Source organism: Hypomesus nipponensis, chromosome 4, assembly GCF_054491055.1.
Source record: "Hypomesus nipponensis isolate SF chromosome 4, ASM5449105v1, whole genome shotgun sequence".
In the NCBI taxonomy this organism is placed as follows: Eukaryota; Metazoa; Chordata; class Actinopteri; order Osmeriformes; family Osmeridae; genus Hypomesus; species Hypomesus nipponensis.
In genome coordinates this window covers 9044244-9061140 of record NC_140364.1, presented here as the reverse complement: position 1 = coordinate 9061140, position 16897 = coordinate 9044244, and the positions used below count along the sequence as shown (strand labels likewise).

Sequence of the window (16897 nt, the reverse complement as noted above, 5' to 3'; positions counted from 1 at the left end):
TCACTCACCTAGTTCAGCCATGAGTTCAGGCTCTTTCAGGGTCAGTAATAGGTGGAAGCCAACTCTATTTTGCGGTGACGCTGACTCAATTGCATCAAACAGTGCCCTCATCTGGCCATTTAGGGTCAAGGCATCCCTGACTGCAGGCACTTGATCCTCTGTAATTAGTTGTTGTGATATTACAGCCTCCACTATGGACCCAGCTGACCGCACCCCAGCTGAGATCTCTTCCCTGAATTCCTCCAGGAATTTCCCAACTAGAAATTAAGTGAATTGAGTGAATTATGTTTGGATGCCACTCTAGCTAATGCATTTTGTGTGCTAAAGCATGCAAAGTAGCTATTGATGTTGAAATAAAACAATATACTGAATATAGTGGTTTATTCAATCATTTAAAACAATAGTGTGATGTTATCTAGCACAGCATAGATGCACCCTAATTTATCTATATTAAATTTCAAAGATAGGAGTGGAATTGAGAGAATGTGTAAGAGTACTGTTCCATACAAAAACAATACAGACCGTGGTCTCTTGATTCTGCCATGACTCCCGGTGATTTTAGCTGGATCACTGATCTGGTTTAAGAAATTAGATGGCTTGATGTGAGCATTCAGATTTTACTCTTTAAGGTAAGATCTTTGCATGGGGTAAAATGTTATCTAAAAATTATACACAAAATGTTGCCACATAAGTGATATTGGGTGAAGATCAACAACAACAAAAACAAACAGTGTTTAATAGTGTTCTTTTTTCTTCCGTTTAAATGTAAGCTCAATGGGGTGCATGATGTTAAGACCTTGATTAAACTTTGACAGTATACCATAGTCTTGATAAAGAAGCCAACACAAATCAACACATACATTTGTATTTTAGTTTTTAACCACTGTCATGGAATGCATAAAAAATATGTTGTGAAAACCATACCTTTGAAGAGAGTGATTTGCAAGAATAGCTTTTTCAGTTTTCTGGTCTGTTTAACGGGTCCAGGCTTACCAGATCATGGGTGTGGAGTCAATACAAAATTCTTGCAAACCTTTTTATATCACCCTATCACTGTCCATTTAAATTGAGTTATATGGGTGCAATACCAAGTAATAGAAGAAAGTTGGGTGGCAGGATGTTTTTGACTGCTTTCGTCATCAGCCTGCTTTTCTCCGATAAGGGTGGGGTTGATGTCTGTCCCTTGTCTGGCATGCTGCCTGGGACACCTAAGCATGCATGGCATATGTAATCACATGTGAACAGATAGACACTCTGTTCATCTGTTTATCACCCTCCCACCCCCCAAACACAAACGCACACACATACATCACAAACATAATTTCTCAGTCTCATACAGGCCTAAAAAAAGTTCATGATTGATATGTATTTCGAGACAAGTGTTCAGATTAAATTGTTTTGAAATTAAAGCTGTTTTGCCAATACTTTTGTTCTAGACTAAAATATTTTCTACTAAAAGTTGCAACTTTGAAAAGTGCATATTGTTATCCTTGAACGCTAAACCGTCAATGACACACCTCCGAAGTAGGTGAGAATAATTTCAATGCTTGATGTATGCACTCTCAAGCATATCAAACATCTGTTCAACCAATACACCGCCTTTGGAGTTCAGGTCACCACAATCAAAGCATACAAAATGGACCCCCAGAGGCTACGGTGACATGCCCAGAGCATGGAAAGCCCTACTGAAATAGTGAATTAAAATTAATTAATATTGAAAGGATTACTGAACATGGGTGAGAGACCAGAGTCCACGTAATTGGATGGAGGATACGATTTAGTTTAGCACGTGTGTATGGATGTTTTTAGGGTTAAGGTTTGGGGGATTTAATTTTATATTGTGTGATGTCTGTCACACTTCGGTGCAGGTGGCAGTAATGCACCAATAAACTGAATGCCAAACGCTGTAAAACAACAAGAAGAAGATGACTAGAAATTGGCCAATGAATGTAGTAGGGCGTATACAAACTACGCGTTCCTCCCCCTCCGGCCAAATCACGTAGAGCATCCAAATCATAAACTCAATCGCCATCTTGTGGGAGAAGAGGCAGGTCCTTTGGACAATAGAAAGATTGCGTTAGAAGACTTAGAAACATATTTGACACATACTTTAAGCTGTAACAGTACTCAAACGACATGTCTAGGGACAGGTTTAACAGAAATCGTGGCGGTGGAGGATTTCAAAGAGGCGGACGAGGCAACGGCCTTGGACCTGGGGCTATGCGAGGTGGAATGGGCAACCCGAACTTCAGAAATCAAAATCAGCTCCCATTTCAAAACCGTGGACCACAGCTTGGAAATAACTTTGGGAAGCCACCCAACCAGGTTCCACAATTAACCCACCAGAAGCCACAGCAACCTCCAAGTCTGGCTCAACAACTGAATCGGCCACCCCCGACCCCTGGCCCTGCGCTAACCATGAAAGGCCCGGCACAGATACAGCAGCAGGCCGCTGCAGCACAACAGCAGCAGCAGGCCGCACAGCAACAATCCGCTGCCGCACAGCAACAACAGGCCGCTGCCGCACAGCAACAGCAGGCCGCTGCGGCACAACCAAAGATGCAGTCTCCTCCACCTAAACCTGTATTATCGTCGCCCCCGCCGAAGCCTGTAATCCCATCACCTCAACCTAACCAAATGAACAAGAATCTGCAAAAACCAGGAGTTGGAAACGGTCAGAAAGCATCACCATCGACGGTTAGGTCCAAGCAAGAACCTCAAAAACGGAAGATGGACCGAGTTGAAGAAAACAGTGCACCCAAGGTAGAGCTAAGGCTAGCCTAAATCAAATAATGGTATTAAACGGATGTCTATTTAGAGCTAGATGTTTTAAACGATTAAATGTATTGCACACGTGTTTATAGATGTTTGGACGCTTTTAGACTGGTGTTAAAATAAAAAAAACAAGGATTTGTCGTCGTGAATCGCGTGAACAATGCAGCTACAGCTACAATTGGCTAACTAATTAGAGCAAGCGTTGGTGCTCGGTTTTTGCTATGGCATAGAAATGAGGCCTATCCGCCATTTTGTGTTAGCCAGGTACGTTGTTTCCAACCTAGCTTGTGACTTCAAATGCGCACAGTAGCTATCGGAGGGTGGGTAGCTAGCTAGTTTAACATCCAACTCCCTTGTGGCTAGATTTATTGAGCCTTAGCATTGCCACACTAGCTGGATTTGCATTTTTTATTTGTTGATTCATTTATTCTCGTTATGGTGGGAGAGTTGTTGCCAGCTGGCTGGCTAACGAAACCAGAACATTGAGCTGACTATTATCCCGTTTCTTAATCTACAGGAGTTCAAAGCTACGTTATCCTTACTGTTGAAACCTGGTGAGAAAACCTACACACAACGTTGCCGACTTTTCATCGGAAATTTGACCAACGATATCTCAGACGATGAATTCAAGAAGCTGTTTGCTAAATATGGGGAGCCCAGTGAGATATTCCTCAACAAAAGCAAAGGATTTGGTTTCATCCGGCTGGTAAGATCACAATGCTATGTTGACTTGTTGAGTGCCCCTTGAATAGCTCTAAGTAACTTGTTCATTACAATGGAAAGTAACTCAAAATATCTGTTTTAGGAGTCCCGTGCACTGGCAGAGATAGCAAAAGCTGAACTGGACGATGTCCCCATGAGGGGCCGTCAGCTTCGTGTGCGCTTTGCAACACACCCTGCTGCTCTGTCGGTGAAGAACCTGTCACCTTATGTTTCCAACGAACTCCTTGAGGAGGCCTTTTCTCAGTTCGGATTGGTTGAGAGAGCAGTGGTTATTGTAGATGACCGCGGTCGTTCTTCTGGCAAGGGCATCGTTGAGTTTGCTTCAAAACCCGCAGCCCGCAAGGCCCTGGACCGCTGCAGTGACGGAATCTTTTTGCTTACCACGTAAGAATAAAGTACATGACTATCCATCCTATTTTAACTACAATATGCAAAACACTGATTCTTTTATATATCTTTCAATCTGCTCAGGTCACCTCGTCCAATTGTTGTGGAGCCTCTTGAACAGTATGATGATGAAGATGGCCTACCTGAGAAACTGGCACAAAAGAACCCCAATTATCAAAAGTAAGGCATGGTCTTTACCACAACATTGACTGCTTTACATGGCTAACTAATGTATTTGTTTAATTGCACCACCCCTATTTGTTGGGGGGATTGACTTAACACTGGAAATGTTTGATCAGTATTGAATGTTGCTTGCCGATGCTAAAGACCTAAATCACACTGGTGCTCAACAGATCTGAGATGTGGTGGGGGAGGATGTGATGTGGGGGAGGGGTGGTTCATTTCACAGCTGTCAAATCAATTTGGCTGTTGAATTAATGAACTCAAAACACTGATTAATCCTCAAGATTCTTTCAGAAATACTATTTATAGAGATACTATTTGTATTATTGTTTGCAAATATTTAAGTTAAAGACAAGCATTTCCAAATACATTTTACATCACCACCCCTGTTGCTCACTCTTCAGAGAGAGAGAGGAGCCGCCTCGCTTTGCCCGGCCCGGCACATTCGAGTTTGAGTACTCGAAACGCTGGAAGTCCCTGGATGAGATGGAGAAGCAGCAGAGACAGCAGGTGGAGAAGAACATAAGAGAGGCCAGGGAGAAGCTGGAGGGAGAGATGGACGATGCCTTCCATGAGCACCAGGCTAACATGCTCCGCCAAGGCAAGTGTAGTATGCCTCTTCAGAGTCCTGTCTATTATTACTGCTATTATTATTTTAGGATAAATGTTTTGGTTGGCGTTTGATGTGGCTGACTTGTTTTTCCTTGTTTACTCAGACCTGCTTCGGCGTCAGGAGGAGCTTCGCCGCATGGAGGAGATGCACAGTCAGGAGATGCAGAAAAGGAAAGAGATGCAGATCAGGTACTAGTTGGTTCCTACCCCACTGTCATTCACATGGCAAATTTCCTGTTAGCCTAATTAAAACACTTTTACTGTCCCTTTTTTGTCTTTCTTTTTAATTGCAAGTACACGTATCGTTACCAATGAACACTATCTAGTTGGTGACTTGGAAGTGTGTGAGGTAAAATATTGTGTGTTGGATTGGATTGCAGACAGGAAGAGGAGCGTCGCAGGCGAGAAGAGGAGATGCTTCGCCAGAGGGAGATGGAGGAGCAGATGAGACGCCAGCGAGAGGAGAACTACAGAATGGGAAACTTCATGGACAATGTAAGTGCAGGTAGCCTGGCATCGCAAATAAAACGTAAGCAGAAGTGCTGCAGTGCTTAAAAAAAAAAAGCGGTACTTGTACTTTGATTCAAGAACTTCTAATACTGTGAAACCACCAAGGGTGATAAACCATGCCCCACTTTAATGCAGAGCTCTGGTGACCTTAGATCTACCTAACAATTACTGTAAAGCCTGGGTTGGCCATTGTGTATATTCTGATGGTTTTTCTGTCACAGAGGGAGAGAGAGATGAGGATGAATGCTGGTGGAGCCATGGGCGGCATGGCAGGTTAGTTTGTTATTTCCAATTAGTTTCCTTTGCTAACCAATTGTGCTCAATATCTGGAATGAACTTAAATATGAAATAATAAATAAAATATTGGTAATTATTTTTTTCTACACCTTGACACATATTGAGAGTTCTGATGACATAGCCCCATAAGCGCATGCCTGACACTTTTATTTTTGTGCGTGTTGACATTTAGTCCTTTTGTTCCTATTAGAAATTCCTTTTGGCAGCCCTAACCAAAAGTTCCCAATGGGTGGGATGGGCTTCGAGGGACATCAGGGCAGGGGCGGCCCTGCAGGAGGTGCCATGGGGAACGAAATGGTAATGTATCCTCACTAAGAGAACAGTGTTCGGTGTTCGGCCTAGTCTATGCTGCCGGTGTAGCACCAATTGTGAGAGTGGCAACTGAAGATATGTGAGAGGCTTGGCTTAAGCCTGTGTCTGACTTATCTCACTTTTCACTCAGGAAACGTATTTAGGAATGAAAGGTGTTTGTCTTCCTGATTTATCTTGGGGATAAATCGAACTCTGCACTCAATGAGTAGCCACCAACAGCTTGCCCCCCCAATTCCTCCATTCACATTATGTCGTCTTTGTCTGAAAAGAGTCAACCTGCACTAAACCTAATAAATTGCGACCATCCCCAGAACTCTGTGATTCACGCGTAACAGTCCTCCATTGCAAGCCCTGTCTTGTGTGAGCCTGACAGGCACGTTTTCTCAGCAACGAGATGTGAACGGGCACCATTTTTCTTATGTTTTTGTGGGGAATGGGTTGCTACTACTTAGTGGTCACACCACTTAACCATACCAAGCCAGTAAACTTTAGCTACCCAACATGAGTGGAATCATGTGGCATGGAAAGAACCCTGTGAATGTTTGCGTGGGCGGCAGTGCGATGAGTTTGAGAACATCCTGCTTTCGCTGTGGCATGGATCAGCTACGTAGTTGTCATGTTTGCCCAGCCATGTTTTTGGAGACAAGCAATTCAGTTGAAGTGGTTTAGTGCTGGTTGACTTCTTTTTAAGCATAATTATTTTTTATTAAAACCTAATCAGTGAAACATTTGGTGGAAGTTGCTGACCGCTATGGTCATGAACTAAGGGATGGAGGCAGGCATGGCCTTTTGACAGGTTTGCATACTTGGATGTACACTGGGGTGCACATGCCCCGTTTCAGCCATTGCTATGATGTTAAAAGGTAGGCTATTGTAGATGTCATTGTATTGCAGAAGCAAGCAGTGAACAAAACCGTTAAGCCACCAGGCAACTTTTTTTAAATTAGTGTTGATTGAATTTTTTGGGGTACTTTGGTCCATGCATAAAGGTTCTTTTTTTTTATTTTTATTTTTTATTTTATTTTTACCTGTCTTCAGCAGAAGTTTTTGCTGGTTTCTGATGTAAGTTTATTGAAAATGTATGATTACTAAGGGGCCATGTTGGCTATTTAGCGTATGCATGATATGCAAGTGGACACTTGGTAGTTTGTCATTTCTATAACTTGTGATCGAGAACTTAATGGATTTCCTACAGCTTCTACAGGGTTGTGCCACTATGGTTGACTTAAGTTGTGTTCTTAGTCAACATTTGACTACGCTGTAATTGCAAACCCTATGGTCTAACATGTTATAACAAGCTTTACATCAGGAACATTTACATTTAGGAAAAAGGTGCGTAATAACTGGATGAATGTTTTCAGACATGGTTGTATTTCATATACAGTAATGAGCACCTCTTATGCTCAGTAATGCCACATTTTTAAACCAGCATCTAGTAAAGTTTAATGAAATTACACACAACCGCTCACATATCCTGGATGTGCAATTTGGTCAGGCCCCCAAGGGCTGGTTGCACTAGCTGAGTGGAAGACAGAATACATTTGGGTTCTAAATCCTTACTTGGTGACAACCACTTTTCACAAACAAAATGTTGATGTAACAATGTGTAAAATATACAATGAAACTAGCTTAGTAGCTGAAGTTTAACTTTAACACGATAAACAGGAAATGTGGACACCGTCTCTGCACTACAGTATCAATTAGCGTATAAAATAAGTCTAAGATCAGGAACAACCCACTCCATGTACATCTGTAGTAGTAATTTATTTCCACACTAAGAATAAATTGATAGTGATATTTTTATTAGGCTATAGTTAGGTAAAATAACAACTTATAACTTGGCTACATTAGTTAGCAGCCCAGTCTTAAACCAAAAATAAACTATGCCCCAGAAAATAATCATACAGAATGCTTTACTGACCTACTAAATACGTTTATAGAATGTTCAGGCACCACGTTGAACCTGTTCATGTTCAACAAAAATAGAGGCATACCCGACAACAGGAGTAAGGGAGGCATCCATATATTGGACCAATTCCCTTGGCACAACAGTTTTGGAGAACTGGTGCATAAAAAATTGTCCACTCATAGTTTATCAACCCAGTTTTAAGTACTAGTAGTAAGTTATGTACTGGGGAATATTGGAATCAGTAGACCTGTACATTCCCAAATATTAGGGCACTCGTGGGTGCAAGTAGTGGCTTGGAAAAAAAAAAGGCCAATGGTGGTGTAGGTTAGCTCAGCCATTAGCATGCATCACCAGTCTAGGACAGGCACTGACTAACGAATACATTACCCTTTCTTCCTTTTCCGTATGTTACCTGTGGCACCCGTGGATCTTCATATTGGAACTATTTCAACGAACGTTACCTACGGATGTGTCTCCGGCTGGTTACTTTTTTTGTAAAATCTCTTTACGCTCCAACTATCTATATCTACACCCCCTTACACCTCTCCCATGCATATGGGGGCATATGGACTTGAACTGTGTGCCATTGCACTGGCCTATTGCCTCATCCCTCCTACCTTCCAAACGGCTATTGTTGCTTTTAACTTTGATCCACACAGCGCAATGAGCGTTTCCCCCAAGGTGGTCCTAGGGGAATGGGCCCCAATAACCAAGGGTTTGGCAGGGTCCGTGAGGAGTTTGATGGGCCGGCCAAGAAGCCTCGTTTTTAAAAGTTTAGTGTTATTCTCAAAGCAGCGCTTTTGTGTAGAGATTCTCTGAATACCTTGAATCATTATTGTATTTAAGTTGAAAGTGTTCCTGCATTTTAGCCTGAAGACTTATACATTTTATGGCAAGTTTAGGTAGTTTTTCCTTTTATTTTGTATTTAGAGTAGTATAAAAAAAATTGTTGGACCACCTTCTGTGATCCAGTTAGCGCTCATCCATGTATTATTTCTTATCCAGGTGTATCATGCTCTGTGACTCGTGTCGTAAGTGGTGATAATTGTAACGTTTTCTCACCTTTCTATGGCTGTGTTTTGTGCCATTTCAAATTTTGGAAGTTAAACATGTAATACAATAAAAACTACAAATTGGTTCTCTCCAAATTCTCTGCAAATATCATTTTGACCTTTTTTTTATGGTTCCGAACCCAACTTCCTAGTTCTAGGAGTTAAGGTGTCTTGTAGTATGGAGACTTGCTAAATTAAGATACTTTCAGTTTTAATGGAGATTTATAATTCCATGTGGATTATTGAACAAAACGGCAGTATGAATGGTGCATCGATAAAACCTTGGAGCCTTAGATGTAGCCTTGGCACAGCAGACATTGGCTTTTTTTGGCAACAGAAATCTTTGCGCTTGTTGGTGATTTCCTGAACAGGTTGAGGTTGCAGGTTGACAACCTACGCCAACTTAATTAGAAGGCACGCTTACATGGAAGTTTGAGTTTGGATGCAACTTGTCAAATCTTTGGGTGTGTTGAATGCCGAATTACATGAATTGACAATTGCGCTGTGGTTTCTGTTGACAAAAATACACTTCTGTCAAATTGTTTCCATTCATGTTACTTGGCTACATATTTACTATATTACACAACTCATTATTGGGCTTTTAGATTGTTGCCCATTTGATTAAAATTTAATTTAATCGCTGCTCTAAAATGTATAAAATCTACAAAACAGAAGTTAATGTTAAGAACCGCAACATATCACGATGTAGACTTTACAAGGTAAAATGGCTCAGGCATAAATGCTGGAAATCATTTGTTCACTTGAATGGGCCTGTGACTGATACTTTGGCCTTAGTTCATTTTGACGTTTCTAATTTTTCCCCGACATCACAGTATTCATATCGTCAATCCATCTGGAGATTGTCAGGTCTTTGGAGACCAGCTCATGCAAACCTGAACACTTGTAATGCTATTTCTGTGTGTTGGTTCTCTGTACATTTCTTTTAACAGGTGTCCATCTGAGAGGTCATTGCAGGCTGTAAGGGGGACCAAGAACCCACAGTTTAGTCCTATAAATTCTTTCTTGCATCTCATAGGGATTGTAATGGATCCATTGGGTGAAACAAAATCTATAAATGGCAAAACGACACTGTTGGAGAACTGAAGTCAAGATATTCCTTGAATGCCTAGTAATGTTTCATTTATATTGACTCATCTAGCCTGGCCTTCTAACATGACCAGTAGTTAGATCTGGCATCCCATTTTAGGAGATATTAATGATTCCTTTGTTTTTAGGTATACTGTCCTTCAGCTAGCGAAATCTGGACATGCCTTTAAGATGACATAGCTAAACTAAACTCTGGCAACTGCTTAGGTCTTAGTTGAAGTATTCAATTGCCTGGGTTCACATACCTTAAAATGAATATTGTGGTCTTTGTAGCAAACCAAGTGAAAGCTTACCCTTAAGTAACTAGGCATGTCATATAAAGTGCAACGAAGAAGAGCCCGAGATGGAGAAAGAGTAGTCTAAAGTGAACAAAACTACCTTGGCAAAAGTGTCTGACTGTTATCATTTAAGCGTACTCCAGTTTGCTTTGCAGTGAACTAGTTTACCAACAAACAAAAAACTGAAGAACACTTAGTTCAATATTTGGTTTGTAGAATCTTGTCATGGCTTGGAAAAGGGGATCATTCCCAGAACCATTGTAGTGGAACTGCTGGAACTCTCCAGCGGGCCTTCCCCTCCCATATACCTTCGTTCTTCATCCTTCAGAAGCAAGAGACCTGTGGTACTGAGTTGTGGGGAGCGAATGGCTTGTCTCTTGTCTGTGTCATGTGTCTTGAGTGCATGGGGGTGCAGTAGCTGTGCAGTAGAGGCAAAAACCACAGCCCAGACAGCCCCATTCCACAGTTGAGGCTCCGGCAGTTGGTTACGTTGAGGATGATGAGTAGTACTGCAGAAGTCAGTGGACAGTAGAGCCTGGACTTGTTTGCAGCAAGAGGTATGCTAACAGATCTGCTGAAAAGGTAAGTGTCCCATGTTTATGATTTAAAACAAAAAAAGTATTGGAAAATATACCCAAACTTAACTTCTATCTCTCTCTGTCACCCCACTGTTTTGGGGGAAAGACTCTACAGGGCTTCTGGCATCACACTCCTGAAGAATGGATTCACAGTGCAGTACTCCTCTGCCCCCAGCCCTCTTGTCTGTGGACTCATGGCGATGTGTGTGTGTGTGTGTTTTAGCACGTGCAGTTTTGTGGCACTCCTCTCACTTCAACTGGTCTCTGTACAAAAGCAAGCGTTTATGTGGGTGGCTGTGTCACTGGCTCGTCGAGTAATGTAGGTTTGTGTAACTGCAGACAGACACCATCATATTTGAGATACACGCCAATCCACTCAGTGTATTGAGGCAGCAAATACTTCTGAGAGGGTCAGAAAAGGTAGGAGGTGCTCAAACACCTTTTGGCATGTGGACATGAGTCTCTACGAAAGTATAGCTTGTTGATTTCTTTGTGGTTGTATGTACTTCATACTTAGATGCTCTTAGGCCTTGTACCAATTGAGCTGGATGTTTCATTGGGCTTGCTCTCATCACCCTGTAGTACCAGTTTAACCTATATTATAGAATTGGTGACGGGTATATTAGAGGTCTGTCTCTAAATTCAGGCACTTCCAGTTGTAAAATATATAATTTTTTTATGTATAATTTTGGCAGGTTCACAGAAGATTCATATTCAGTTATTTCCAGTTATCACTTTTATAGTACATCTGGTCTTACACCAGGTTTTCAGATTTGGAATGAAGTGGGTTAAGTTTGTGTGAATAACTGGTTTTATACTCTGTCTTAAACAAGGCATGTATGGGCCTCTTGATTACCAGTGACTTGAGCACTGCATGTTTGTGTGTAACATCCTATCTTCACCTACTGTTAGGAACTCTATTCAGCTGTACAATATTCAATGCAATCAAGAATATTTAGCTGTAAACGTGTTGATTGATATCAGGAGAGCTAAGGGATTGATTTCATGATTGAATTTCCTGTACCATACTGCTACACAAGACACACAACTCAAGCTATTTTAGGCCAGCAATCCGGATCAATGCTATATTGTTGTTCTGAAACCTATATGTGTATGTCAGAATTATCTGACAACTGGGCGTATTTTCAAAGATTTTTTCAGCCATTAAGATATGGAAGTGGTGATGGCCATCGTCAGTGTGTGGCGAGGGGGGGGTGGGGTGGATGGATGGATCATGGGATGGGTGTGGGAGACAGTTGGCTCCAGTCTTTTCATACTGGTTCAACAATGTGCCTACTCGATCATAATGCGACCAGGATGTATTTTTCTCTATCCATTTGGACTTCTTTCCTGAAACCTATTTGTATCCATTTATCCTGTTTATAATTTGTTTTGGTACTTCTATATTTGCTTCTAAGCCAGTGACCGGCCAGCCAATTTGTAATGTTTCACCAGAACTTTTGACAAACTTTCCGTGTGACTTGTATGTGAACTGTTGTCTGGAGCTTAAAAAGTGTGTATTGAGTCTGTAGCAGCTGGTCTTTAGGACAAAATCTTGTGTACATCGAGCACTGTGAGCAATCGATGCAGCCCCCAGTGGGCCGCCAACTGTGTCTGCACTGTGATCCATTCCCCCATCCATAGCCTTTACTTGAGTGGTATGGCAGCTTCTCCTTACTCCAGAGTCAGAGTGTGGTGCCAGAACTACCCTCCAGGCCCCTTGGCCTCCACCGCTGGGCCGATGCCCACCCCCCACACGGCTACCCCCCCTCCTGTCCCTAAACGCGTTCTGCCAGAGTGATTCATCGACTCCGCAAATAGCCATCCTGATGTTTTAAGGTGAAATGGCTCTGATGTAACTCCTAAACCCTTTCAGGGTTTTTGTAGTAACAGCATTTCTGAAGTGTCTCAGTCCATCAAGTCTCTCACCTCTTTCACCTCTCTCTCTTAAACACTTATTTTTTCACGTGACTGAAGGTTACTCTGAACCATTTTTACCCTCAGCAGTTTCTTGAAAGAATTTAATTCATTTTGTTAAATTGTTAGTCATTGACACATTCACTGAATCCCTTTCTTTTCTACTTAATTTATGGTAGTCCAATCTAGACATGCATATCCTAAACATTCAACTCAAATGACTTTTTGTAGGTTAGCCATCCAACATGCACACAAACACTCAAGTAGAATCTTAAGAGTTTTGTAGACCTTGTTCATGCTCCACTCTCATTGTGTGTGTCTTACCACAGGACACTCAAGTGATAGAGGGAGGCTGAGAAGTGACTGCCTGTCTCTCACATGGTAAGTTGCCTTCAACAACCCAGTAATTCATGTAGTCTCCCTTGTCTATGATCCAGATCATATACTAGATGGCAAAACTGACCACAAATCAGTCATTGGACATGTTCTCTGTTCAACCTGGCTGTAGTGTAAATTGATCTGTTTTTTTCAATGCAGAATAACTGAAGACTGATGTCTGTATAAACCAAAGCAGAGGGCACCACGATGACTCTTCGTAGCCCAATGGCTGGACAGATGCTGAACGGTGGGTGAGATTTCTCAGCTGGAATGTTATGTTGCAGGCATAGGACATCAAAATGGACCACAAACAAGTGCTTACATTTGATAACATTTGTTCATGTGCCAGTCATGTATCTATCTTGTAATTCCTTTATTTCTGATTTACTCTCCAGATTCCTGATGTGCAGGTAGAGCATGTGGAGCTCCGGAGTACTAGAGGTGTTCTTTCAATGGTGTGACACCCAATTGAAGCTTGTTTTCTGCAGTTTTGCAATAAAAAAAATTAAACTGGGAGTAGTCTTTATTGTATCAAATGTATTTGAGTAATTGGTATTTTCATAGAAATAGGACATGTCATGTTTTATCAATATTCAGCTGTTAGTAGCCTAATCATCTCAGTTGTCAAGCCATCAAACAACATATAAATAACCTGTAGATCTACTCAACTCTCTCAGCCTGTTGTACATCTGGCTGGTACACCTTGGTTGTCATGTTGAAGTATAGTCCAGTTACAGTGAAGGCCAAGGTGCCTTGTTTCCCAGGGCCCGGATCACATCTGCATCCTGTGGGTTGGCTGTCAACCCTGGAGAAGGTCCAGGCTCACGGTCAGGGAGGCTGCAAGCTGAGACAGCCAGGCCCAAGAAGACAGCCAGAATGTGGGTCGGTTTTGTTTGGGCTGACCTGTTGCACCCTGGCACTCCTTTGTGTGGCTTTGGTAACAGATGGGTAGAGCGTCTGTACAAGCATGAGTCTTGTGGTATTTGTTCCAGAAAATGATTTTAGCTTATTAATTGATGGGACTTAATGCCATAAAGGATTTGAGTTAATGATCTTGGACACGGTGGTGATGGCTGGTACTGAAAGATTTACGAGGGGTAATGTAACTGAAATATTTATCGGTAATTACTGTACAAATATGAGCCTTTTCTTATAGAACTTACTGTAAAGACATTCAACTTTGTGGGGCTTAGCATTCATCAAATTTCAATGGTAAGGTATTTAAAATTGCATATTTTAAATTAAACATTCCAGCTTTGAGCAACTGAAGAATATGGATGAACATGATTTGGGCAAACAACACACAGAGTCCTCCCAGACTGGATACTTGCAACTTTATTTAGGAAAAAATGCTACATAGTGTCATTTATAGCACATGCACAATGTCATCAGATTTCCTGTAGGTCCCATATCCACTTGCCCCTGTCCATCTATGTACCACCTGCCTGTGTAAGCTGACCTCAGAAACAGGGAAAGGGAGGGAGGGGGATAACGTATGTTGGTAGTGCCGTCTCAACGGCCTAGAGAGACCAGCCTCTGATGCATCTTTCATGTGCATGCATCATTGATAACCCCAACTGGCCACATGCAGGCCCCCAGGGGCGCCAGTGCACTCAGTGTCTGAGAGCAGACGGAGTTTGAATGTGTGTGAGAGAGAGCCAGTGCGTGTGTGTGTGATCAGTCTCTGAAGTCTGGTTCTGTGGAGGGGAGAGATGAGCTCGGCGCCTGGTGCCCCTCCGGGCCTGGGCACCGGCGGACTGTGGCACCACAAGGCCATGCAGAGGAGCCGGGCCCTGGTCCGGACCTACCTTCTGTCCAGCTCCGTGCCACCCTTGCTCTCGGTCACAGAAGCCCGACCCAGGGACCCTCTCAGACTGCCTTCTTTGGCTGCAGGCAAGCCCCCCCGCAGGCAGACCACCGTCACTCCACTCAGGTAAGGTGATACTGCTCCACAAAGACATGCACTATGTCTCTACAGCACCACGGTATAAAGATAAAGAGATGAAGTGGTGCTTCAGGGTAAGAGAATGGACAATGGAATACATATTTATTGTCAGTTATTGCAGAACATTATTGTCAGTTACTGTAAAATCTGTATTTCTGTAAGGAACAGAGTTGGGCTTTTAGAATTGCTCAATTGGAGGATGGGAATAGTTTTATTTTGTAGTCAATTGGCTAGTTTAGTTGGCTGAACTTGACTAATCTAAAATCCAGGAAATTAGAGTGAGTTTTTTGCAGTCAATGACACTGCTCGGGTCCTTCCTTTTAGCCCCTCAAACACACCTCTTGTCACCAGAACACTACTTTACTTGAGTTTGTTTTGACTACAGAGCAGCCTCCCAGCCATAAATCTCAGGTGAGGGAAGACGATCTGCTTCTATTCACAACAGTAACCATGTAGTGTGATGCTGAGTTTCCTGGGTTATACAGACTAGTGTTTCTGAAAGGAGGGTTAGAGCAGGAGGGAGAAACCTGAGCGTGGCACTAGATTCGCTCCCACACCTCATGTATGGAAACACACCACACCTTCCTTCCTCTTTATCTGTCAGTCTATCAGATGGCATGACCTTAACCTGGCACAGCAGGGTTTTGAATGACCAGCTAATTGTCAGAATGTTGTCCAGCTGAGGGAAGTGCAAGGAAATGGAGGCGTTCAACATATCCATGTCAAGCAGAGTTCTTTAAGGAGGTGGTCAAGATAACTAGATCTCCCCACATCTTTGCCTCCTTCCACCTTCCTCTCTGCTCCTATCTACCAATTTACCCCATTCTCTAACCTCCCCTCAATCTCTGTGCTCTCTTTATCTCCACACAGCATTAGCGAGCCTTCTCTCTTCACCCCGGGAGAACGAGCAGTATTCGAGGGCTTCTCCCGCAACTGCCGTCCGCCTCTACGCAGACGGCCCTCTCCCCTGCCTCTCTGCAGGTCATGTGATCCCGGAGGTCAAAGCCAGAGCAAGATTCCCAACAAGGCACCGAACCCGACCCAGAGCTGCAGACCCGTCTACACCCACTTTTCCCAACCCATCAGACCTAACCCCAAGCTGGTGGTAAAGCCTGGCTCCCAGAGCCTCACCTTGACTTCAGAGCAGAGCGAACTCCGGCCCCTGATCCTGCAGTACCGACAATCGTCACAAGGGCAGGCTCTGTCTGTCAGGGGGAAGCCTTGTCTCCCCAGCAGCCAGCAGCCCCCACCGTCCCGCATTGCCCCTGCTCCAGTGCGAACACAGCTTCACATATTCCTTCCCATAGAAGGAGCTGGGGAGGAAGAAGAAGTGGACAGTGAATCAGTGGATGAAGGGTTTATGGATGAGCTGGACAGTAAGATCACTTCCTTAAAAATCCAGCAGAGGGCGGCCTTGTCTAAACCCCAGGCACCATAACTACAACTCAAAAGGACTGCAGATATACTGTCGTAACAGATTAATTCGGGATTGAACATCAATTAAGTAACATTAATATAATACTAAATGGCACTGGGAAAGTGCCATTTAGTTAAACATACACTTGATGTGATGTTAGTGTTATGGAAATTTGTGTTAGAAAGGAACACAGTTGACACAAAAATCATTTTGTTTCTCATATTAATGTTGTAACTCCCTACACTCATGTATTTAGTAGCAGCTGTAACATGTTTGTTTAATAAAACAACTAGTAGAGTTATTCTCTCTCTTACTCTTTTTTTTGTATCTCTAACATGCACACACACAAGGACACAAAGGTTTTGGGCTGAATTACGGGGTACCTAATTCACTGACCCATGGATTCCCAGATTTATGAAATAAAATCAACGATCGATGCAGGGTGCCAAATCGCAAATGGAAGAATAGACCAATTATCACCCTACGTCACAGGACGTCACGCAGATTCAATTGCGCA

At 42.7% G+C, this 16897-nt stretch overlaps 3 protein-coding genes across 5 annotated transcripts in view; 2 read left to right on the top strand and 1 right to left on the bottom strand.

Annotated features, from left to right (window-relative positions):
- The window catches only part of LOC146295383 (uncharacterized), a 44235-nt gene extending 42926 nt beyond the window's left edge, over nt 1-1309 (bottom strand). Inside the window, exons 1-3 of the mRNA XM_084695989.1 lie at nt 925-1309; nt 523-575; nt 9-257 (exon numbers count right to left, since the gene is read on the bottom strand). Coding sequence (XP_084552115.1) covers nt 9-257; nt 523-544 — 271 coding nt within the window. The 5' untranslated portion in view covers nt 545-575; nt 925-1309. The remainder of the gene's footprint in view (nt 1-8; nt 258-522; nt 576-924) is intronic.
- A 679-nt stretch (nt 1310-1988) lies between these two features.
- sfpq (splicing factor proline/glutamine-rich) lies at nt 1989-13534 on the top strand. 3 transcript variants are annotated; one of them, XM_084696251.1, is made up of 13 exons: nt 1989-2763; nt 3293-3481; nt 3581-3882; nt 3970-4065; nt 4473-4669; nt 4785-4869; nt 5061-5175; nt 5412-5463; nt 5678-5784; nt 8368-12562; nt 12970-13021; nt 13178-13265; nt 13414-13534. In XM_084696251.1, exons 1-10 carry the CDS (start codon nt 2137-2139, stop codon nt 8476-8478), a joined length of 1881 nt encoding a protein of 626 aa, XP_084552377.1. In that variant the 5' UTR covers nt 1989-2136; the 3' UTR covers nt 8479-12562; nt 12970-13021; nt 13178-13265; nt 13414-13534. The 3 variants fall into 3 exon arrangements, with proteins under 3 accessions (XP_084552377.1, XP_084552378.1, XP_084552379.1); XM_084696252.1 differs by having other exon boundaries at nt 13178-13269; XM_084696253.1 differs by lacking the exon at nt 8368-12562.
- A 1196-nt stretch (nt 13535-14730) lies between these two features.
- On the top strand, nt 14731-16445 carry LOC146295381 (uncharacterized). The gene is made up of 2 exons (XM_084695973.1): nt 14731-14951; nt 15834-16445. Exons 1-2 carry the CDS (start codon nt 14731-14733, stop codon nt 16399-16401), a joined length of 789 nt encoding a protein of 262 aa, XP_084552099.1. The 3' UTR covers nt 16402-16445.
- The last annotated feature ends 452 nt before the right edge of the window (nt 16446-16897 follow it).

Coding starts and splice junctions, on each gene's coding strand:
- sfpq (XM_084696251.1), top strand. CDS start 2,137: ATGTCTAGGGACAGGTTTAACAGAAATCGTGGCGGTGGAGGATTTCAA. Junction 3,482..3,580: donor GATTTGGTTTCATCCGGCTG/GTAAGATCACAA, acceptor TATCTGTTTTAG/GAGTCCCGTGCACTGGCAGA. Junction 4,870..5,060: donor AGGAAAGAGATGCAGATCAG/GTACTAGTTGGT, acceptor ATTGGATTGCAG/ACAGGAAGAGGAGCGTCGCA.
- LOC146295381 (XM_084695973.1), top strand. CDS start 14,731: ATGAGCTCGGCGCCTGGTGCCCCTCCGGGCCTGGGCACCGGCGGACTG. Junction 14,952..15,833: donor ACCACCGTCACTCCACTCAG/GTAAGGTGATAC, acceptor ATCTCCACACAG/CATTAGCGAGCCTTCTCTCT.